This window comes from Molothrus ater, chromosome 1 (assembly GCF_012460135.2).
Source record: "Molothrus ater isolate BHLD 08-10-18 breed brown headed cowbird chromosome 1, BPBGC_Mater_1.1, whole genome shotgun sequence".
NCBI classification, from domain to species: Eukaryota; Metazoa; Chordata; class Aves; order Passeriformes; family Icteridae; genus Molothrus; species Molothrus ater.
Window position 1 is genome coordinate 153218789 of NC_050478.2, and position 23849 is coordinate 153242637.

Here is a 23849-nt window from a genome sequence, read left to right on the forward strand (position 1 = left end):
GACCCCCGAGATGGGGACAGCGCCGGGCAAGGCAGCCCCAGGGACACGGGACGGGCCCGGGAACGGGGCTCGGAGGGGTGGGAAGGGAACGGGGCTCGGAGGGGTGGGAAGGGAACGGGAACGGGGCTCGGAGGGGGGAACGGGAACGGGGCTCGGAGGGGTGGGAAGGGAACGGGGCTCGGAGGGGTGGGAAGGGAACGGGAACGGGGCTCGGAGGGGGGAACGGGAACGGGGCTCGGAGGGGTGGGAAGGGAACGGGAACGGGGCTCCGAGGGGGGGACGGGAACGGGAACGGGGCTCCGAGGGGTGGGAAGGGAACGGGGCTCCGAGGGTGGGACGAGCCCCGGGGCCCTGGAGGGGGCAACCGGCGGTTGCTGGGAGGGCGGGGGCAGGACACGGACACGGACACGAACCGGACGGCCCCGGGGCGGGTCGAGCCCGGTGCGGGAACTGCCGGGGGTTCAGGAGCCCCTCCCGGGGATGCCGGGGGTTCCGGAGCCCCTCCCGGGGGTGCCGGAGCTGCCGGGGGTGCGGGAGCCCCTCCCGGCGGGGCGGGGCGTGCGCGGCCGCACGTCCGGAGCGGGGCGGGACGAGACCGGGCCGGCCCCGCACGGCACCGGCAGAGCGCGGCGGGGCTCGGGGCGCTGCGGTGCCGCTCGGCTCCGTTTTCGCCGCCTTCGGCTTGGTTCCGTTCGGTTCGCTTCGGTTCGGCGCGCATCAGCTCGGCTCGACGCGGTTCGGAGCGGATCTGAGCGGATCGGGTCGGATCTAAGCGGATCAGGTCGGACTCGAGCCCGGCACAGCCGGGCACGGATCGCGGATCGCGGCGGGGATGGCGGTGCCGGAGCCGGACGCGCGGCTGGCGCAGGAGAAGGAGGAGGAGAGCGAGGAGGAGAGCGAGGTGCTGGAGGAGAGTCCCTGCGGCCGCTGGCAGAAGCGCCGCGAGCAGGTGGGAGCCGCGGAACGCCGGGAGACGGGATGGGGATCCCGGGGACGGGGCCACCGGGCCCTGCGGGGCACCGCGAGGGCCGCGGCCGGAGGGCGATGCGGGGAGCGAGTGCCCGGGGGCGGCCGGAGGTGCGGGGAGCCGGGCTCGGTCATGCCTGGCTCGGGTTGTGCCGGTGAGGGAAGCCGAGCTCGCCATGCCACAGCGATTCGTGTCTCGGTGTGGAAAACCGAGCCCGCCGTGTCTCGGGGCGGGGAGAGCCGAGCCCGCCGTGTCTCGGTGCGGGCTGTGCCGGTGCGGGGACCGGGCTCACGGTGCCCCGGGACCCGATCTCACCGTGCCCAGGGAGCGATCTCACCGTGCCCAGGTGCCCAGGGAGCCGATCTCACCGTGCCCAGGGAGCCGATCTCACCGTGCCCAGGGACCCGATCTCACGGTGCCCAGGGAGCGATCTCACCGTGCCCAGGGACCCGATCTCACCGTGCGGGGTGCAGGCTGCAAGGGCTCAGGTTTCACCGTGCCCTGCTCTGGGGTGTCTGGGGCAGGACTCGGGCTCAGCGTGTCCCGGTACCGGGTTCTGGAGGCCGGGCTCCGGTGTGGGAAGGCCCCGGTGTGGAGAACCGGGCTGTGCCCCGGGTCAGTCCGGGCCCGTCCCGCGGCCCCGGTTCCGGTGGGACCGGCCGTGCCGGGCAGTCGGTGACCGCCCCGCGGGGCTCCCGGAGGGTTCTGCCGGTCTGAGTCCCGGAGCCGTGCCCACAGGTGGCGGAACGGTGACCCCGGAGCTGCTGCGGGAGCGGGGACGTGCCGGTCACCGGTGCGATGTCTGTCGGGGCTGCCCCCAGAGCCCACCCCGGGGCTGGAGAGCGCCGTTCCTCCTCTCCAGAGAAGGGGGCAGCTCATCCTCCTGTGCCAGGCTGCAGCACCAGGAGTGCCTCCCCCAAAACGGGGCTGCAGCCACCCTGTCCCTGTCAGGGCCCCCAGAACAGGGAGCAGAGCTGGGGGGTGAATCCTGGCCCCAGGCTGGGGCTGGGGGACAGACAGACCATAGGCACTGCTGGAGCCTGGAGGGGAAAGGCCCATCCAAGGCCAGACCCTTTATCTGTCCCTTATCTCCCCTGTCCCCGAGGCCAGACCCTTTATCTGCCTCTTATCTCCCCTGTCCCCGAGGCCAGACCCTTTATCTGCCCCTTATCTCCCCTGTCCCCGAGGCCAGACCCTTTATCTGCCCCTTATCTCCCCTGTCCCGGTAAAGGACCCGGCCCCAGCGCTCAGCTCAGCCCAGGGCTGGATCTCCCGGCCTGAATTCCCAGGCTGGGCTTTGCTGAGAAGCTGATCACAGCTCCTGGCTGATAAATCAAATCCTCCTGGCTGATCACAGCTCCCAGGGCTGATCCCAGCTCCTGGGGCTGATCCCAGCTCCTGGGGCTGATCCCAGCTCCTGGGGCTGATCCCAGCTCCTGGGGCTGATCCCAGCTCCTGGGGCTGATCACAGCTCCTGGGGCTGATCACAGCTCCTGGGGCTGATCACAGCTCCTGGCTGATCACAGCTCCTGGGGCTGATAAATCAAATCCTCCTGCTTGATCACAGCTCCTGGCTGATCATTCCTCCTGGCTGATAACTCAAATCCTCCTGGCCAATAAGCTGCTCTGTCCCTCGGTGCTGCCAGGTGCTTCCACACCCCCTTGCCCCCATTCCTGCTCCCTCCCCCTCTCTGGAAAACACCTTCCCCACACCGAGGGCCCTGCCCCTGCCCCTCGTGAAGTGGAGAATATCGAGGAGCTGGAGCATGTTCAGAGACAGGAATGGAGCTGGGCAGGGGCTCAGCCTGGAGCAAAGGAGGCTCAGGGGGCCCTTGTGGCTCTGCACAGCTCCTGCCAGGAGGGCACAGCCGGGGGGATTTGGGATCTGATCCCAGGAGCAGGGACAGGAGCAGAGGGAACGGCCTCAGGCTGGGCCAGGGGAGCTCAGGGTGGGATATTGGGGAAATTCCTTCAGTCTGCTCTGGCCAAACAGCAACGTTTAATGGTGAGGATTTCAGTGTTGAATGGTGAGGATTTCAATGCCAGTGGTGTTTAATGATGAGGATTTCAATGCCAAACAAACTGTGATGTTTCATGGTGAGGATTTCATTGCCAAACAGTGACATTTATTGGTGAGAATTTCAATGCCAGTGGTGTTTAATGGTGAGAATTTCAATGCCAGCCGTGTTTAATGGTGAGGATTTCAATGCCAAACAAACAGTGACATTGGTGAGGATTTCAATGTTTATGGTGAGGATTTCAATGCCAGTGATGTTTAATGGTGAGGATTTCAGTGCCAAACAGTGACCTTTATTGGTGAGGATTTCAGTGCCAGTGGTGTTTCATGATGAGGATTTCAGTGCCAGTGGTGTTTAATGGTGAGGATTTCAGTGCCAAACAAACAGTGACCTTTATTGGTGAGGATTTCAGTGCCAGTGGTGTTTAATGGTGAGGATTTCAATGTTGAATGGTGAGGATTTCAATGCCAGTGGTGTTTAATGGTGAGGATTTCAGTGCCAAACAAACAGTGACCTTTATTGGTGAGGATTTCAATGCCAGTGGTGTTTAATGTTCAGTGCCAAACAAACAGTGACATTTATTGGTGAGGATTTCAGTGCCAGTGGTGTTTAATGGTGAGGATTTCAATGTTGAATGGTGAGGATTTCAATGCCAGTGGTGTTTAATGGTGAGGATTTCAGTGCCAAACAAACAGTGATATTTATTGGTGAGGATTTCAGTGCCAGTGGTGTTTCATGATGAGGATTTCAATGCCAGCCGTGTTTCATGGTGAGGATTTCAATGCCAGTGGTGTTTATTGAGGATTTCCATGCTGATTTATGCAGGACCTTTCTGGAGCGGTGCTGCCATGCCCAGACCTGGCCCGGGGGGGGGGTTCATCCTCCTGTGCAGGTGTGGGACAGGTGGGAACCCCCAGAGCCGTCTCCACACGAGTGCTTTGGGTCCCGGTGCTCTCCATCCCCGGGGCTTTTCCAGCTGGAGCAGGGAAGGGTGGGATGTGCTTCTGAGGGGTGGGAAGGGTGGGATGGCCTTCCCTGGGCATCACAGCTGCTCGAGGAGAGGGCAGGAACGCTCCTGATTGCCGGCTGGAGGAAGTTCGTGCAGGAGCTGTGCAGGTTCCCAGGTGTTTGTGATGTGCAGATTCACAGGTGTTGGGGAAGATGAAACAGGAAAAGCCTTATCAATGTGATTGTCTGGCAAAAGATTTGGAGAATATGGAAACTATAAGCGAGATTGAAATGAAAGCAAGCTTTGAGATGCCTCAGTTACTGAACAACCGGAAAACAATGGTGTGGCTGCTGAAGGTGATCCCCTTTTGATGGAACAACACCCTCTGCTTGCAGACAGGCCCAAGGGGCAGAGCAGACCCTGCCAGCTTGGCAGAAGGGGCCCAAAGAGGAGTTTGTAGGGTTTAAAATGTAACACAGTGTGGGAATGTAGTGATTCTTATAGGCTGTATGGAAATGCTGTAGGATTTGTATCTTGTACTGGATTGGTTAGTGAGAATCAGAATATTCAACACAGAAGAAGATTTATTGTATTGTAAGGGGAACTTTGCTCTCTTGCCTTTTGCTCTCTTACCCCTTTTACTCTCTCACCCTCTCATCCTCTCTCCCCTCTCTTCTCTCAGCCCTGCTCTGAGCTGTGCCTGGCAGCTCCAGCAGGGCCCTGCCCCAGGCCCTTTGCAATAAACCCCAAGTTCCTCACCTGGCTGCAGGGATCTCTCCTCTCCATCTGTCCCGACCGTGCTACCCCCTACACACAGGTGTTTGAGCAGATTCCCAGGTGTTTGTGCAGATTCCCAGGTGTTTGAGCAGATTCCCAGGTGTTTGTGCAGATTCCCAGGTGTTTGTTCGTGCAGGTTCCCAGGTGTTCGTGCAGGTTCCCAGGTGTTTGTGCAGATTCCCAGGTGTTTGTGCAGATTCCCAGGTGTTTGTTTCTGCAGATTCCCAGGTGTTTGTGCAGATTCCCAGATGTTCGTTTGTACAGGTTCCCAGGTGTTTGAGCAGATTCCCAGATGTTCGTTTGTGCAGATTCCCAGGTGTTTGTACAGGTTCACAGATGGATGTTTGTGCAGATTCCCAGGTGTTTGTTTGTGCAGATTCCCAGGTGTTCGTTTGTGCAGATTCCCAGGTGTTTGTGCAGATTCCCAGGTGTTTGTGCAGATTCCAGATGTTTGTGACCTGCAGATTCCCAGATGCTTGTGCAGATTCCCAGATGTTTGTGCAGGAACTGTGCAGATTCCCAGGTGTTTGTGCAGATTCCCAGGTGTTTGTGCAGATTCCCAGGTGTTTGTTCGTGCAGGTTCCCAGGTGTTTGTGCAGATTCCCAGATGCTTGTGCAGATTCCCAGATGTTCATGCAGACTCACAGATGTTTGTTTCTGCAGATTCCCAAGTGTTTGTGCAGATTCACTGATATTTGTGCAGATTTCCAGGTGTTTGTGCATTCACAGGTGTGCAGATTCCCAGGTGTTTGTTTGTGCAGATTCCCAGGTGTTTGTTTGTGCAGATTCCCAGGTGTTTGTTTGTGGAGATCCCAGGTGTTTGTGAAGATTCCCAGATGCTTGTGCAGATTCCCAGGTGTTTGTGCAGATTCCCAGGTGTTTGTGGAGATCCCAGGTGTTTGTGCAGATTCCCAGGTGTTTGTGCAGATTCCCAGGTGTTTGTGGAGATTCCCAGGTGTTTGTTTGTGCAGATTCCCAGGTGTTTGCGCAGATTCCCAGGTGTTTGTTTGTGGAGATTCCAGGTATTTGTGCAGATTCCCAGGTGTTTGTGCAGATTCCCAGATGTTTGTGCAGGAGCTGTGCAGATTCCCAGGTGTTTGTGCAGATTCCCAGATGTTTGTGCAGGAGCTGTGCAGATTCCCAGGTGTTTGTGCAGATTCCCAGGTGTTTGAGCAGATTCCCAGGTGTTTGTGCAGATTCCCAGGTGTTTGTTCGTGCAGGTTCCCAGGTGTTCGTGCAGGTTCCCAGGTGTTTGTGCAGATTCCCAGGTGTTTGTGCAGATTCCCAGGTGTTTGTTTCTGCAGATTCCCAGGTGTTTGTGCAGATTCCCAGATGTTCGTTTGTACAGGTTCCCAGGTGTTTGAGCAGATTCCCAGATGTTCGTTTGTGCAGATTCCCAGGTGTTTGTACAGGTTCACAGATGGATGTTTGTGCAGATTCCCAGGTGTTTGTTTGTGCAGATTCCCAGGTGTTCGTTTGTGCAGATTCCCAGGTGTTTGTGCAGATTCCCAGGTGTTTGTGCAGATTCCAGATGTTTGTGACCTGCAGATTCCCAGATGCTTGTGCAGATTCCCAGATGTTTGTGCAGGAACTGTGCAGATTCCCAGGTGTTTGTGCAGATTCCCAGGTGTTTGTGCAGATTCCCAGGTGTTTGTTCGTGCAGGTTCCCAGGTGTTTGTGCAGATTCCCAGATGTTCATGCAGACTCACAGATGTTTGTTTCTGCAGATTCCCAAGTGTTTGTGCAGATTCACTGATATTTGTGCAGATTTCCAGGTGTTTGTGCATTCACAGGTGTGCAGATTCCCAGGTGTTTGTTTGTGCAGATTCCCAGGTGTTTGTTTGTGCAGATTCCCAGGTGTTTGTTTGTGGAGATCCCAGGTGTTTGTGAAGATTCCCAGATGCTTGTGCAGATTCCCAGGTGTTTGTGCAGATTCCCAGGTGTTTGTGGAGATCCCAGGTGTTTGTGCAGATTCCCAGGTGTTTGCGCAGATTCCCAGGTGTTTGTTTGTGGAGATTCCAGGTATTTGTGCAGATTCCCAGGTGTTTGTGCAGATTCCCAGATGTTTGTGCAGGAGCTGTGCAGATTCCCAGGTGTTTGTGCAGATTCCCAGATGTTTGTGCAGGAGCTGTGCAGATTCCCAGGTGTTTGTGCAGATTCCCAGGTGTTTGTGCAGATTCCCAGGTGTTTGTTTGTGCAGATTCCCAGGTGTTTGTGCAGATTCCCAGGTGTTTGTACAGATTCCCAGGTGTTTGTACAGATTCCCAGGTATTTGTGGAGATTCCAGGTGTTTGTGACCTGCGGGACGGAGCCGGGCGCCGCAGATCCCCTCTGCTCTCCCTGCCCTCTGCTCTGCTGGGCTCTGTCCCCACAGGGAGCTCCTGCTGGAGCCCCACTGCCATGATTCATTTCCCCAATCAGTTTTCAGAGGGGCCCAGCCTTGTGTGGGACCCTCAGAGCTGCGGTTTGGAGGGCAGGGCCGTGGGGGTCCCGGTGGAGCAGGGTCCTGCCTGACCCGGGGGGCTCAGCCTGGAGCAGAGGAGGCTCAGGGGGGACCCTGGGGCTCTGCACAGCTCCTGCCAGGAGGGGACAGGCTGTGCTCTCAGGAAACGAGGCACAGGACAAGGGCAAACAGCCCCAGGCTGTGCCAGGGCAGGTTTGGGTGGGATGTTGTGGAAATTCCTCCTGGAAAGGGCTCCCAGGGGGGAGATGTCACCTCCCTGTGGGCCTGGGGACGTGGGACAGGGTGGGCTCAGTGGGCTCAGGGGCGTTTCCAGCCCAAACCATTCCGTGTTTCTGTAGACTGACAGGGATGTTATTGGCATTGTTGCACATGAGTGGTGTGGGCACAGGGACTGCAGCTCGCTGTCACACACTCTGTGACCGTGTTCACAGGGGTCCCAGGGTGAGGGAAGAGACAGGGATCTGACTCCGTCTTTCAGAAGGCTTGATTTATTATTTTATGATATATATTATATTAAAACTATGCTAAAAGAATAGAAGAAAGGATTTCATCAGAAGGCTGGCTAAGAATAGAAAAAGAAGGAATGAATAACAAAGGTTTGTGTCTGGGACAGAGATTCTGAGCCAGCTGGGCTGTGATTGGCCATTAATTACAAACATCCAACACGGGCCAATCCCAGATTTACCTGTTGCATCCCACAGCAGCAGATAACCATTGTTTGCATTTTGTTCCTGAGGCCTCTCAGCCTCTCAGGAGGAAAAATCCCACGGAAAGGATTTTCCAGGAAACACGCCTGTGACACACAGGGCTGTGCTGGGCCTGCCCTGCCCCTGGGGCCAATCTCCCTGCCCAGCCTCCTCTGCCTGTTTGAGATCCTCTGTTCCTCGGGATGTGGAGGCACAGGGTGCCAGGAGCAGCCCGGGGCACAGGAGCCCTCGGGCAGGGGGTGAGGAGGAGTGTCCCAGACATCTTTTCATGAAAAGTCCTTTCCTTAGGAAAAGAAGAAGCTGAGAGGCCTCAGGAGCAAAATGTAAACAGTGATTATCTGCTGCTGTGGGATGCAGCAGGTGCATCTGTGATTGGTCTCATGTGGTTGTTTCTAATTAATGGCCAATCACAGTCAGCTGGCTCGGACTCTCTGTCCGAGACACAAACCTTTGTTTTCATTCTTTGCTTTCTATTCTTAGCCAGCCTTCTGATGAAACCTTTCCTTCTATTCATTTAGTATAGTTTTAATATAATATACATCATAAAATAATAAATCAAACCTTCTAGAAACATGGAGTCAGATCCCTGTCTCTCATCCAAGAACCCCTGTGAAGAGGGTCACAAAGGAGCAGCTCCATGGCCCTGGCAGTGTCACAGAGGAGCAGCTCCATGGCCCTGGCAGGGTCCCAGAGGAGCAGCTCCATGGCCCTGGCACTGTCCCAGAGGAGCAGCTCCATGGCCCTGGCAGTGTCACAGAGGAGCAGCTCCATGGCCCTGGCAGGGTCACAAAGGAGCAGCTCCATGGCCCTGGCAGGGTCACAGAGGCGCAGCTCCATGGCCCTGGCACTGTCCCAGAGGAGCAGCTCCACGGCCCTGGCAGGGTCACAGAGGAGCATCTCCACGGCCCTGCAGTGTCACAGAGGTGCAGCTCCATGGCCCTGCAGTGTCACAAAGGAGCAGTTCCATGGCGCTGGCAGGGTCACAGAGGAGCAGCTCCATGGCCCTGGCAGTGTCACAGAGGAGCAGCTCCATGGCCCTGGCAGTGTCACAGAGGAGCAGCTCTGTGGCCCTGGCAGTGTCACAGAGGAGCAGCTCCATGGCCCTGGCAGTGTCACAGAGGAGCAGCTCCATGGCCCTGGCAGTGTCACAGAGGAGCAGCTCCATGGCGCTGGCAGTGTCACAGAGGAGCAGCTCCATGGCCCTGGCAGTGTCACAGAGGAGCAGCTCCATGGCCCTGGCAGGGTCACAGAGGAGCAGCTCCATGGCCCTGGCACTGTCCCAGAGGAGCAGCTCCATGGCCCTGCAGTGTCACAGAGGAGCAGCTCCATGGCCCTGGCAGGGTCACAGAGGAGCAGCTCCATGGCCCTGGCAGTGTCACAGAGGAGCAGCTCCATGGCGCTGGCAGTGTCACAGAGGAGCAGCTCCATGATGCTGGCACTGTCCCAGAGGAGCAGCTCCATGGCCCTGGCAGGGTCCCAGAGGAGCAGCTCCACGGCCCTGGCAGTGTCACAGAGGCGCAGCTCCATGGCCCTGGCAGGGTCACAGAGGCGCAGCTCCATGGCCCTGCAGTGTCACAGAGGAGCAGCTCCATGGCCCTGGCAGTGTCCCTGCCCTGCCCCTGCCACAGCTCTGCTGCTGTTTGGGAGCTGCTGCTCGCACACCCTTTCCCACCTGGGAGCACCGGGGCTCTCTCTCAGCCTTGCCTCCGTGACCTCCTTCGCTTTTCCCACTGTTGTAAATGATCAAATCGCGAGCCAAAATGATCAGAAATTTAGCAAAGATTTATTATTTATTATTAATTTGCCTGCGAGACCGAAGTTCGGTCTTTGAAGCCACCACAGCCAAAGGGACAGCGTCGAGCCCGGGTTTGGTGTTGGGTGAACCTGGATCTGATCCCTGGAGTGTCAGAGCCTCCCCTGTTCACGCTCGCGGCTTCGCGCGGTGTGAAAAGCGCCAATCACTCGTTTTCAAAATTTTAAAAGTTTAATAGTAATAAGATGGTTATAAAAATAGCAATACAATTAGAGTAGTAATAATTCGGACAATTTGAATTAGGGCAATATGAGTCAATAAAAACAAAGAGTTAGGGACAGTCCAGGTACCTTTTTCTGGGCAAAATAAGCCTGGGAAAGGACCCACGTTAACAGAGGATTAACCCTTAAAAGCAGCAGCCTGTTGCATATTCATGCACCTCATCTATGATGCATAAATTCCATTCAAACACAGGATTCTGTCTGGGCAGTGTCAACTTCTTCCTCCAATCCTAACAGCGCCTTCGAGGCAGGAAGAAGTTCATTTCTTCTGATAATGGAGCAATAAATTCTCTTTCTCTGAAGGATTCAGGTGTCCTGTGGCTGCTGTCTCCCTTCGAGCCCTTTCTTAAAAAAAGTATCTTACACAGCATCGTTTCTATTTTAACGATTTTTATAACCCAAAACTATATTTAACACACTACTTAAGAGAATTAATACAGCATAACTTTATAACACAACACGTATAATATTCATTTGAATATTTCCGAAAAGCCAATCATAAAATACACGCATTTTTCACGTGTTCTTATGTTAAAGCGTCGATGGTTATCTTAACTTGTGTCCAGGAACTAGCTGAACCTAAATAAACAGCTACTCCCAGCCAGGGTGGTCAAAAGACATGGTTTGGATTTCACAATATTTTATACCGTACATAAATAGCATGAATTACCCCTGCCACGTATTGCACCACCCGCCCTGGGGAGCGCCAGCAGAAGGGAGGAAAAATTTGCTTTTGTGCTCTTGCGGGAGGTTTCTTTGTGCCTCCGTTGGGGTGGGCAGCACTGGGGTGAGCCTGCTCTGTCAGTCTGGTTCATCCCTGCTGCTCTGGGGTCCCAGACCCCCAATCTGCCCGGGAAGGGGGGGGCTGTGACCAGCGGGAGCTTGCTGCTCCCACCACGTCCGTCCGTCCGTCCGTCTGTCCCATTTCCTGGGCTCAGGCTGTGATTTCCACCCCGTCCCCATCCCCACCTGTCAGTTCTGCCCCTGTGGGGATGCCCTGGAGCAGCTCTGGGCTCCTGCAGCCCTTCCCTGCAGGATGGGAGGGCTCAGCTGGGGCCCTCCACGGGTGGAAATTCGGAATTGTTCCTGTGATTTGTTCCTCCGAGCCACCCTGGAGCTGGGCCCTGCTCGTGATTCGGCGGCTGCTGCTTCAGTGTGGGATTTGATTTGGGTTTTTGGGGTTAATATCCAAGAGTTTAGGGTTAATATCCAAGAATTCAGGGTGATATCCAAGAATTTAGGGTTAATATCCCAGAATTCAGGATTACGTCTGAGAATTTAGGGTTAATAGCCAAGAATTTAGGATTACGTCTAAGAATTTAGGGTTAATATCCAAGAATTCAGGGTGATATCCAAGAATTTAGGGTTAATATCTGAGAATTTAGGATTACGTCTAAGAATTTAGGGTTAATATTCAAGAATTCAGGATGACATCCAAGAATTTAGGGTTAACATCCCAGAATTCAGGATGATATCCAAGAATTTAGGGTTAATATCCAAGAATTCAGGATGACATCCAAGAATTTAGGGTTAACATCCCAGAATTCAGGATGATATCCAAGAATTTAGGGTTAATATCCCTTAAGCTCCCTTCCCACCCAGCCCAGTGGGGATCCTGGCATCCCAAGGTGCTGCTGCCTGCCATGGCTCCGGGCTGGGCTTCTGATTCTCAGCACACAAATCCTGTGGGGTGCAGATCTGGGGGGGTGAAAGGGAGAAACTGAGCTCTGGGCAGAGCCTGGAGCCACTGCCAGGGCCTGAAGGGGCTCCAGGAGAGCTGCAGAGGGACTGGGGACAAGGATGGAGGGACAGGAGCCAGGGAATGGCTCCCAGTGCCAGAGGGCAGGGATGGATGGGACATTGGGAATGGGGAATTGTTCCCTGGCAGGGTGGGCAGGGGCTGGGATGGAATTCCCAGAGCAGCTGGGGCTGCCCTGGATCGCTGCAGGTTTACCAGGCCAGGCTGGACATTGGGGTTTGGAGCAGCCTGGGACAGTGGAGGGTGTCCCTGGTCCCATGGAAGGTGTCCCTGTTCCCATGGAAGGTGTCCCTGGCCCATGGAAGGTGTCCCTGGCCCATGGAAGGTGTCCCTGATCCCATGGAAGGTGTCCCTGGCCCTGTGAATGTGTCCCTGTTCCCATGGAAGGTGTCCCTGGCCCATGGAAGGTGTCCCTGGCCCATGGAAGGTGTCCCTGATCTCATGGAGGTGTCCCTGGCCCATGGAAGGTGTCCCTGATCCCATGGAAGGTGTCCCTGGCCCATGGAAGGTGTCCCTGGCCCATGGAAGGTGTCCCTGTTCCCGTGGAAGGTGTCCCTGATCTCATGGAAGGTGTCCCTGTTCCCGTGGAAGGTGTCCCTGCCCATGGAAGCTGTCCCTGCCCATGGAAGGTGTCCCTGCCCCTGTGAATGTGTCCCTGTTCCCATGGAAGGTGTCCCTGGTCCCATGGAGGGTGTCCCTGTTCCCATGGAGGTGTCCCTGGCCCTGTGAAGGTGTCCCTGATCCCATGGAAGGTGTCCCTGGCCCTGTGAAGGTGTCCCTGGCCATGGAAGCTGTCCCTGGTCCCATGGAAGGTGTCCCTGATCTCATGGAGGTGTCCCTGCCCATGGAAGCTGTCCCTGCCCCTGTGAATGTGTCCCTGCCCATGGAAGGTGTCCCTGGTCCCATGGAAGGTGTCCCTGTTTCCATGGAAGCTGTCCCTGCCCCTGTGAATGTGTCCCTGGCCATGGAAGGTGTCCCTGCCCCTGTGAAGGTGTCCCTGTTCCCATGGAAGGTGTCCCTGCCCCTGTGAATGTGTCCCTGTTCCCATGGAAGTGTCCCTGCCCCTGTGAATGTGTCCCTGGCCCATGGAAGTGTCCCTGCCCCTGTGAATGTGTCCCTGTTCCCATGGAAGGTGTCCCTGTTCCCATGGAAGGTGTCCCTGCCCCTGTGAATGTGTCCCTGATCCCATGGAAGGTGTCCCTGGTCCCATGGAAGGTGTCCCTGCCCATGGAAGCTGTCCCTGCCCCTGTGAAGGTGTCCCTGGGCCCATGGAAGCTGTCCCTGCCCCTGTGAATGTGTCCCTGTTCCCATGGAAGTGTCCCTGCCCGTGTCCCAGGGTGGGACTGGGCCTGTTGAAGACCCCTCCCCACCCCAACCACCCCGGGGCTCTCCAGCTCTGAGCTTTGACTCCTCCAGCAGGGTGGAGAAAGGAGCCAAAGAGGGAAACAGCAGCAAAAACCGCAGGGCAGAAACGCTGAGGCAGCGTTTAATGAGAATAAAGCGGTGTTAAAAAAGCAGCCAGAGACGGCAGCGAAGGGGGGGGGAAGGTTTGGGGCGGCAAAAGGAAAACAAAGCATGGAAAAGCAGCGCTGGGAGGGCTGGAATCCCGGGAGGTGCGGGGGTTTCCCATTTTTAGGCATGGATGAGGTCTGCACTTGGCAGCGGATCCCGGCTCCGCGCCGGGGAAAGGCTTGGGAAGGCTCCAGCCGCGCGATTCCTGCCGCGGGGTTATTTTTAAAAGCTGCTCTGCTGCCAGCCCGTCCCCAGGGAGCCGTGAGGAGCCGTGAGGAGCCGTTCCAGCACTGGAGGATCAGCTGCAGGGCTCGGCTCCTTCCCTTCCTGCCATCCCTGCCCTCCCTCCTGCTCCCCTGTTTGCCCCAGGGGGGAATTTGGGGGGACCCTGCCCGGCTCAGCTCACCTGGCAGGGGGAGCTGCCAAGGCTTCTGGGTTAACAGCCGAGAGTTCAGGGTGATAGCTGAGAGTATTGGGTTAATATCCAGGACTTTTGGGTTAATATCCAGGAATTTAGGATGATGGCCCCCAATTTTTTGGGTAATATCCAAGAGTTCAGGGTGATATCCATGGAGTTAGGGTTAATATCCAGGAATTTAGGATGATATCTAAGAATTTAGGGTTAATATCCAAGGGATTCAGGATGATACCCAAAAATTTAGGGTTAATGGGGTTTAGAACTTTAGGGTTAATAGCCAGGGATTTAGGGTTAATATCCAAGAATTATGGCTAATACCCAGGACTTTAGGGTTAATAGCCAAGAATTTAGGATGATATAGAAGAGTTTAGGGCTAATATTCAAGAATTTTGGCTAATATCCAGGACTTTAGGGTTAATATCCAAGAATTTGGGCTAATATCCAGGACTTCAGGGTTAATAGCTGAGAATTTAGGGTTACTATCCAAGAATTGTGGCTAATATCCAAGACTTGAGGGTTAATATCCAAGATTTCAGGGCTAATATCCAAGAATTGTGGCTAATATCCAAGACTTGAGGATTAATATCCAAGAATTAATATCCAAGGACTTCAGGGTTAATAGCCAAGAATTTGGGCTAATATGCAGGACTTCAGGGTTAATAGCCAAGAATTTGGGCTAATATGCAGCACTTTAGGGTTAATATCCATGAATTTAGGGTTAATATCCAACACTTTAGGACAGTGAAAGCTTCACCCTGGCTGTGCTCTGAACGGGGGTTCTGGGGCACCCCAGCTAAGGGTGAACCAAAAGCAAATGGAATTCCAGTGGTGAGCTCACCAGTACATGAATGTTATATATATAACATACAAAAATACATAAATGGAAGCAGAAAGTGCAGCTCTGTCCCCAGCACAGGTCTGGCACAGATCCGTGCCAGACCCATGGGCTGTGCTGGGTCTGGCACGGATCAAGCCTGGGCTGTGCCGGGTTTGGAGCACGGATCGAGCCCAGATCGAGCCCGGATCGAGTCCAGATCGAGTCCGGGCTGTGCCGGGTTTGGAGTCCCCACCCATCACCCTCTGTGGGCGGAGCGGGGTTTATGGATGGATGGATGGATGGATGGATGGATGGATGGATGGATGGATGGATGGATGGATGGATGGATGGATGATGGATGATGGATGGATGGATGGATGGATGATGGATGGATGGATGGATGGATGGATGGATGGATGGATGGATGGATGATGGATGGATGGATGGATGGATGGATGGATGGATGGATGGATGGATGGGGGATGGATATGGATGATGGATGGATGGATGGATGGATGGATGGATGGATGGATGGATGGATGGATGATGGATGGATGGATGGATGGATGGATGGATGGATGGATGGATGGATGATGGATGGATGGATGATGGATGGATGATGGATGGATGATGGATGGATGGATGGATGGATGGATGGATGGATGGATGGATGGATGGATGATGGATGGATGATGGATGGATGATGGATGGATGGATGGATGGATGGATGGATGGATGGATGGATGATGGATGGATGGATGATGGATGGATGGATGGATGGATGGATGATGGATGGATGGATGGATGGATGGATGGATGGATGGATGGATGGATGATGGATGGATGATGGATGGATGGATGGATGGATGGATGGATGGATGGATGGATGATGGATGGATGGATGATGGATGGATGGATGGATGGATGGATGGATGATGGATGGATGGATGGATGATGGATGGATGGATGATGGATGGATGGATGGATGGATGGATGGATGATGGATGATGGATGGATGGATGATGGATGGATGGATGGATGGATGGATGGATGGATGATGGATGGATGGATGGATGGATGATGGATGGATGGATGATGGATGATGGATGGATGGATGATGGATGGATGATGGATGGATGGATGGATGGATGGATGGATGGATGGATGGATGATGGATGGATGATGGATGGATGGATGATGGATGGATGGATGGATGGATGGATGGATGGATGGATGGATGGATGGATGGATGATGGATGGATGATGGATGGATGATGGATGGATGGATGATGGATGGATGGATGGATGGATGGATGGATGGATGGATGGATGGATGGATGGATGATGGATGGATGGATGATGGATGGATGGATGATGGATGATGGATGGATGGATGGATGGATGATGGATGGATGATGGATGGATGATGGATGGATGGATGGATGGATGGATGGATGGATGGATGGATGATGGATGGATGGATGATGGATGATGGATGGATGGATGGATGGATGGATGGATGGATGGATGGTGGATGGATGGATGGATGGATGGATGATGGATGGATGGATGAATGATGGATGGATGATGGATGGATGGATGGATGATGGATGGATGGATGGATGGATGGATGGATGGATGGATGGATGGATGGATGATGGATGATGGATGATGGATGGATGATGGATGGATGGATGGATGGATGGATGGATGGATGGATGGATGGATGATGGATGGATGATGGATGGATGGATGATGGATGGATGGATGGATGGATGGATGGATGGATGGATGGATGGATGGATGGATGATGGATGGATGGATGAATGATGGATGGATGATGGATGGATGATGGATGATGGATGGATGATGGATGGATGGATGGATGGATGGATGGATGATGGATGGATGATGGATGGATGATGGATGGATGATGGATGGATGATGGATGGATGGATGGATGGATGGATGGATGGATGGATGATGGATGGATGGATGGATGGATGGATGGATGGATGGATGGATGATGGATGGATGGATGGATGATGGATGGATGGATGGATGGATGGATGATGGATGGATGGATGGATGGATGATGGATGGATGGATGGATGGATGGATGGATGGACGGACAGATGGACGGACGGACGGAGCCCCGGGGCCGCTCTCGCCGTGCCGCGCTCTGCATTTCACCGAGCCTTTAATCCTCGGGGAGCTCTCCCGGGCCGAAACAATCCCGAGCCTTGTTCTGGCTGCTGGGGAGGGGCTGACGTCAGCCTGCCGAGAGGATTCAGAGCAGGAATTGTGGTTTTTCATGCAGGAACACGCTCCTCAATCCCCATCCGTGCTCTGAAAGGAATTCCAGGCTGCAGCTCCTTTATCCTGTCCCTGTTTCTTACAGGAATTCCAGGCTGCAGCTCCTTTATCCCTGTTTCTTACAGGAATTCCAGGCTGCAGCTCCTTTATCCCTGTTTTTCACAGGAATTCCAGGCTGCAGCTCCTTTATCCTTTATCCCCAGCTCACAGCCCGTTCCCCCTGTGCTCCCCCCTCCCGCAGCATTACAATTCCTGCCATTTTCCCTGGTTTTTTTTTTTTTTTTTCCCTTTCCTGCCTTTATCCGCGCTGGTTTTTGGCCCTTTCCCTCTCTTTCCCTGGGGGATGGTTTTGTTTGAGCTGCAGCCGGCTCCAGCCCCCTCCGTGCCCCTTCCTGCCTTTCCTGTGCTGTAACCCGAGCCCTCGGCTGGCCCGGGGCTTTGCTTCGCGTGTTCCGTGCCGGGCTGGGGCTGTCCCGGGCTGGGTGAAGCCTCTGGAATGCGGCTCAGCTCTGCCCTGAGCGCTCGTCTGGGTTTGAACGGGCAGGTGTGTGCGCTAAGGAGGGCGGGAGCCTCCTTTCCTGACATGGAAAATGCAAACCCCCTCCCCGTGGTGGTGTTTGCAGGGGTCGAAGATGAGGGAGGAGATGAGGATCTTGACTCCGTGTTTCAGGAGGCTGATTTATTATTTTATTACATATAGTAAAAGAAAATGATATATTAAAACTATACTAAAAGAATAGAGAAACAGGATTTTATCAGAAGACTTGAAAGGAAAGGAATGGAATGATAATAAAATCTTGTGATTGACCAGAGAGTCCGAGCCAGCGGGACTGTGATTGGCCATTAATTAGAAACAACCACATGAGACCAATCCCAGATCCTCCTGTTGCATTCCACAGCAGCAGATAACCATTGCTTACATTTCGTTCCTGAGGCCTCTCGGCTTCTCAGGAGGAAAAGATCTTAACGAAAAGATTTTTTCATAAAATATGTCTGTGACACCCCCCTCCCTCTGAATTGCCATGAATTTTAAATTAAAGGGCTCTCAGGCAAAAAAAATATGGGAGCAGGAAATAACAGCTCTTTAATAGGGAAGAAAATAAAAATATAAACTAAACACTGACAGAGTCGGGACACAGCCTGACACCCTGTGGGTCAAGGTGTTGGTAGCTGTCCCATTGGAATTGTGGCTGCAGCTTTTTTGGAGTGTTAGGGGTGGTTCTACTGGAGCAGTGATCCTGGAGAATTCCCATTGGAATTATGGCTGCGGGGATCCCATAAAAATCCAATTGGAATTGTGGCTGCAGAGTTTTTGGAGTGTCAGGGGTGGTTCTGCTGGAGCAGGGATCCTATAGAAGTTCAATTGGAAATCTGGCTGCAGTTTTTTTGGAGTGTCAGGGGTGGTTCTACTGGAGCAGGGATCCTGGAGAATTCCCATTGGAATTATGGCTGCGGGGATCCCGTAAAAATCCAATTGGAATTGTGGCTGCAGAGTTTTTGTAGTGTCAGATGTGGTTCTGTTGGATTAGGGATCCTGTAGAATTCCCATTGGAATGGTGGCTGCAGTTTTTTTGGAGTGTCGGGGGTAATTCTCTTGGATTAGGGATTCCTGTAGAATTCCCATTGGAAATCTGGCTGCAGTTTTTGTTGGAGTGTCAGGGGTGGTTCTGCTGGAGCAGGGATCCTATAGAAGTTCAATTGGAAATCTGGCTGCAGTTTTTTTGGAGTGTCAGGGGTGGTTCTGTTGGAGCAGGGATCCTGTAGAAATCCAATTGGAATTGTGGCTGCAGTTTTTTTGTAGTGTCAGATGTGGTTCTGTTGGATTAGGGATTCCTGTAGAATTCCCATTGGAATGGTGGCTGCAGAGCTTTGGAGTGTCAGGAGTGGTTCTGTTGGAGCAGGGATTCCTGTAGAAATCCAATTGGAATGGTGGCTGCAGAGTTTTTGGAGTGTCAGATGTGGTTCTGTTGGATTAGGGATCCTGTAAAAATCCAATTGGAATTGTGGCTGCAGCTTTTTTGGAGTGATAGGGGTGGTTCTGCTGGAGCAGGGATCCTGGAGAATTCCCATTGGAATAGTGGCTGCAGAGTTTTTGGAGTGTCAGATGTGGTTCTGTTGGATTAGGGATCCTGTAGAAATCCAATTGGAATTGTGGCTGCAGTTTTTTTGTAGTGTCAGATGTGGTTCTGCTGGATTAGGGATTCCTGTAGAATTCCCATTGGAAATCTGGCTGCCGAGTTTTTGGAGTGTCGGGGGTGGTTCTGCTGGAGCAGGGATCCTGTATAGAAAGGTGGAGTTTCCTCTGAAGATCCAGAGGAAGAGGCAGCTGCTGTTCCTCTGGGAAAGCCAGTGGGGAAGCCGTGCTGGTGTTCCAGAATCTCCACGTTATATCCAGTTGGGAGCGCTTGGCTCTCCCCTCTGGGCTCGCATCTCCCAGTGGGATGCTGTGGCTCTTATCAGCCACGCAGGAACATTCAGAAGCTGTTATCAGCAGGTGTCTCCCAGGCTGTGGAGGAGATAAGGAAAACTGCCCACTGAACAGAAGGCAGCTGCCATGCAGATGGCAAATGAATGGAATTGGCTTTGGACAGCCTGGATGGCAAACCCCGGGCTGAGCTCCTGCAGGGCTGGCCCTGCTCACCCGGGGGTTCTGAGGGGTTCCTGCCTCTCCTGAGCTGCTCTGCTCAGGGCTCAGCTGCTCAGCGGGGCACGAACGCAGGAATCTGCCCGAGTTCCTCCCAGCTGGGCTGGTTCCTGCTGGGCCTGCTCCTCCCTGGGAGCCTGCTGGGCTGGGCTGCCCTTCCAGCAGGGATGTGTGTCCTGGAGCTCTCTGTTCCAGCAGGGATGTGTGTCCTGGAGCTCTCCTGGGATGCTGTTCCAGTAGGGATGTGTGTCCTGGAGCTGTCCCTGGGCTCTCTGTTCCAGCAGGGATGTGTGTCCTGGGCTCTCTGTTCCAGCAGGGATGTGTGTCCTGGAGCTGTCCTGGAGCTCTCTGTTCCAGCAGGGATGTGTGTCCTGGAGCTGTCCTGGGATGCTGTTCCAGCAGGGATGTGTGTCCTGGAGCTGTCCTGGGCTGCTGTTCCAGCAGGGATGTGTGTCCTGGAGCTGTCCTGGGATGCTGTTCCAGCAGGGATGTGTGTCCTGGAGCTCTCCTGGGATGCTGTTCCAGCAGGGATGTGTGTCCTGGAGCTGTCCCTGGGATGCTGTTCCAGCAGGGATGTGTGTCCTGGGCTCTCTGTTCCAGCAGGGATGTGTGTCCTGGAGCTGTCCTGGAGCTCTCTGTTCCAGCAGGGATGTGTGTCCTGGAGCTCTCTGTTCCAGCAGGGATGTGTGTCCTGGAGCTCTCTGTTCCAGCAGGGATCTGTGTCCTGGAGCTCTCCTGGGCTGCTGTTCCAGCAGGGATGTGTGTCCTGGAGCTCTCTGTTCCAGCAGGGATGTGTGTCCTGGAGCTCTCTGTTCCAGCAGGGATGTGTGTCCTGGAGCTCTCCTGGGCTCTCTGTTCCAGCAGGGATGTGTGTCCTGGAGCTGTCCTGGGCTCTCTGTTCCAGCAGGGATGTGTGTCCTGGAGCTCTCCTGGGCTCTCTGTTCCAGCAGGGATGTGTGTCCTGGAGCTCTCCTGGGATGCTGTTCCAGCAGGGATGTGTGTCCTGGAGCTCTCCTGGGATGCTGTTCCAGCAGGGATGTGTGTCCTGGAGCTCTCCTGGGATGCTGTTCCAGCAGGGATGTGTGTCCTGGAGCTCTCTGTTCCAGCAGGGATGTGTGTCCTGGAGCTGTCCCTGGGATGCTGTTCCAGCAGGGATGTGTGTCCTGGAGCTCTCTGTTCCAGCAGGGATGTGTGTCCTGGAGCTCTCTGTTCCAGCAGGGATGTGTGTCCTGGAGCTCTCCTGGGCTCTCTGTTCCAGCAGGGATGTGTGTCCTGGAGCTGTCCTGGGCTCTCTGTTCCAGCAGGGATGTGTGTCCTGGAGCTCTCCTGGGCTCTCTGTTCCAGCAGGGATGTGTGTCCTGGAGCTGTCCTGGGATGCTGTTCCAGCAGGGATGTGTGTCCTGGAGCTCTCCTGGGATGCTGTTCCAGCAGGGATGTGTGTCCTGGAGCTCACTGTTCCAGCAGGGATGTGTGTCCTGGAGCTGTCCCTGGGCTGCTGTTCCAGCAGGGATGTGTGTCCTGGAGCTGTCCCTGGGCTCTCTGTTCCAGCAGGGATGTGTGTCCTGGAGCTCTCTGTTCCAGCAGGGATCTGTGTCCTGGAGCTCTCTGTTCCAGCAGGGATGTGTGTCCTGGAGCTGTCCTGGGCTCTCTGTTCCAGCAGGGATGTGTGTCCTGGAGCTCTCTGTTCCAGCAGGGATGTGTGTCCTGGAGCTCTCTGTTCCAGCAGGGATGTGTGTCCTGGAGCTCTCTGTTCCAGCAGGGATGTGTGTCCTGGAGCTCTCCTGGGATGCTGTTCCAGCAGGGATGTGTGTCCTGGAGCTGTCCTGGGATGCTGTTCCAGCAGGGATGTGTGTCCTGGAGCTGTCCTGGGTTCTCTGTTCCAGCAGGGATGTGTGTCCTGGAGCTGTCCTGGGTTCTCTGTTCCAGCAGGGATCTGTGTTTCCTGGAGCTGTCCCTGGGCTGCTGTTCCAGCAGGGATGTGTGTCCTGGAGCTGTCCTGGGCTCTCTGTTCCAGCAGGGATGTGTGTCCTGGAGCTGTCCTGGGCTCTCTGTTCCAGCAGGGATGTGTGTCCTGGAGCTGTCCTGGGTTCTCTGTTCCAGCAGGGATCTGTGTTTCCTGGAGCTGTCCCTGGGATGCTGTTCCAGCAGGGATGTGTGTCCTGGAGCTCTCCTGGGATGCTGTTCCAGCAGGGATGTGTGTCCTGGGCTCTCTGTTCCAGCAGGGATGTGTGTCCTGGAGCTCTCCTGGGCTCTCTGTTCCAGCAGGGATGTGTGTCCTGGAGCTCTCCTGGGATGCTGTTCCAGCAGGGATGTGTGTCGTTTCCTGGAGCTCTCCCAGGCTCCCTGGTCCTGGGCTGGCTTGGAATGGGGGGCACGGGGGGCTCTGAGGTGGGAGGGGGCACAGCATTGCCATAAGATGGGGCACAGGATGCCCTGGAATGGGGCAAAGGATGCTCAGGAATGGGATACAGGATGCCCAGGAACGGAATACAGCATTCCCAGGGATGGAGCACAGTGTTCCCATTGGATGGGGCACAGGATGGCCAGAGATGGGATACAGGATGCTCAGGGATGGGATACAGCATTCCCAGGGATGGGGCACAGCATTCCCATGGGATGGAATTCCACCTGCCCATCCCCTCCCCGGCTCCTGCTGCTCCCATTTCCCCCCAGCCCCTCAGGCTGCCCTGGCCCTGGGGTGCAGGCTGGCACTGGGACCCTGTCCCTGTCCTCAGGGATGCTGCAGAGCTCCGTGACACTGCCAGCCCTGTGACACTGTGACACTGCCAGCCCCGTGTCCCGGGAGAGCAGGCTGGGCTGGGGGGGACCCTGGGCTTGTGTCACCTCCCAGGGCTGGGGTGACCCCAAGTTTGTGTCACCTCCTCAGGCTGGACTGTGGTGACCCCAGGCTGGTGTCCCCTCCACTGAGGTGACCCTGGGCTCGTGTCCCCTCCTCAGGCTGGCAGTGCTGGGGTGACCCCAGCCTGGTGTCCCCTCTCCAGGCTGGGCTGGTGACCCCGGCCTTGTGTCCCCTCTCCAGGCTGGGCTGGTGACCCCAGGTTTGTGTCCCCTCCCAGGGCTGCCCCCGGGCTCGTGTCCCCCTCTGGGGCCAGGGGGTAAAGCAAACATTGCTCTGGCTGCAGGCGTGGGCAGGGAGCCAGGAGATAAACACCAACCCTGCTGCTATTGCTGCTGCTGGCCCTGCAGGGGCTGCCCTGGCTCTGCTCGGGGCAGTGGAAAAATACTCGGGTGTCCCCTTCCTGGAGAGCAGGGACGAGAACAGGGAGGGCAGTGTTTGCTGGGCAGGAGGGAAGAGAAGCCGTGGGCACGCAGGGAAGCAGAGGCTGCCAGCCCTCCCACTGGGAGCAGTGCTGGGCATGGGATAGATGGGATTTTGGGAAGGGATTCCTGCCTGTCAGGGTGGTGAGGCGTTGCAGTGGGAGCAGTGTTAGATTTGGGAAGGGATTTCGGGAAGGAATTCCTGCCTGTGAGGGTGCTGGAGTGTTGCAGTGGGAGCAGGATGGGATTTGGGAAGGAATTCCTGCCTGTGAGGATTGTGGGGTGTTGCAGTGGGAGCAGGATGGGATTTTGGGATGGAATTCCTGCCTGTCAGGGTGGTGAGGCGTTGGAATGGGAGCAGTGCTAGATATGGGATGGAATTTTGGGAAGGAATTCCTGCCTGTCAGGGTGGTGAGGTGTTGGAATGGGAGCAGTGTTAGATTTGGGATGGGAATACTGGGATGGGATTTTGGGATGGAATTCCTGCCTGTCAGGGTGGTGAGGTGTTGGAATGGGAGCAGCGTTAGATTTGGGAAGGGATTTCGGGAAGGAATTCCTGCCTGTGAGGGTGGTGGGGTTGCAATGAGAGCAGTGTTAGATATGGGATGGGATTTGGGAAGGAATTCCTGCCTGTGAGGATGGTGGGATGTTGCAAGGGGATCAGTGTTGGATTTGGGATGGGATTTGGGATGGAATTCCTGCCTGTGAGAGTGGTGAGGTGTTGCAGTGAGAGCAGTGCTGGATGCTGGGATGGGATGGGATTTGGGAAGGAATTCCTGCCTGTGAGGATTGTGGGGTGTTGCAGTAGGAGCAGGATGGGATTTTGGGAAGGAATTCCTGCCTTGATGATGGTGGGATGTTGCAAGGGGATCAGTGTTGGATTTGGGATGGGATTTGGGATGGAATTCCTGCCTGTGAGAGTGGTGAGGTGTTGCAGTGAGAGCAGTGCTGGATGCTGGGATGGGATGGGATTTGGGAAGGAATTCCTGCCTGTGAGGATTGTGGGGTGTTGCAGTAGGAACAGGATGGGATTTTGGGATGGAATTCCTGCCTGTTAGGGTGGTGGGATGTTGCAATGGGATCAGTGTTGGATTTGGGATGGGATTTGGGAAGGAATTCCTGCCTGTGAGGATTGTGGGGTGTTGCATTTTTTAAAATGACATGAGTCCTTCTGAGAACTTCCGATGG

General features: G+C 55.0%; 1 protein-coding gene across 1 annotated transcript in view; it reads left to right on the forward strand.

The window, feature by feature from the left end:
- The first annotated feature begins 626 nt into the window (after positions 1-626).
- Positions 627-23849, forward strand: part of NRBP2 (nuclear receptor binding protein 2) — a 52272-nt gene continuing 29049 nt past the window's right edge. Inside the window, exon 1 of the mRNA XM_036404453.2 lies at positions 627-949. Within this exon, the coding sequence (XP_036260346.1) occupies positions 833-949 (117 nt within the window). The 5' untranslated portion in view covers positions 627-832. The remainder of the gene's footprint in view (positions 950-23849) is intronic.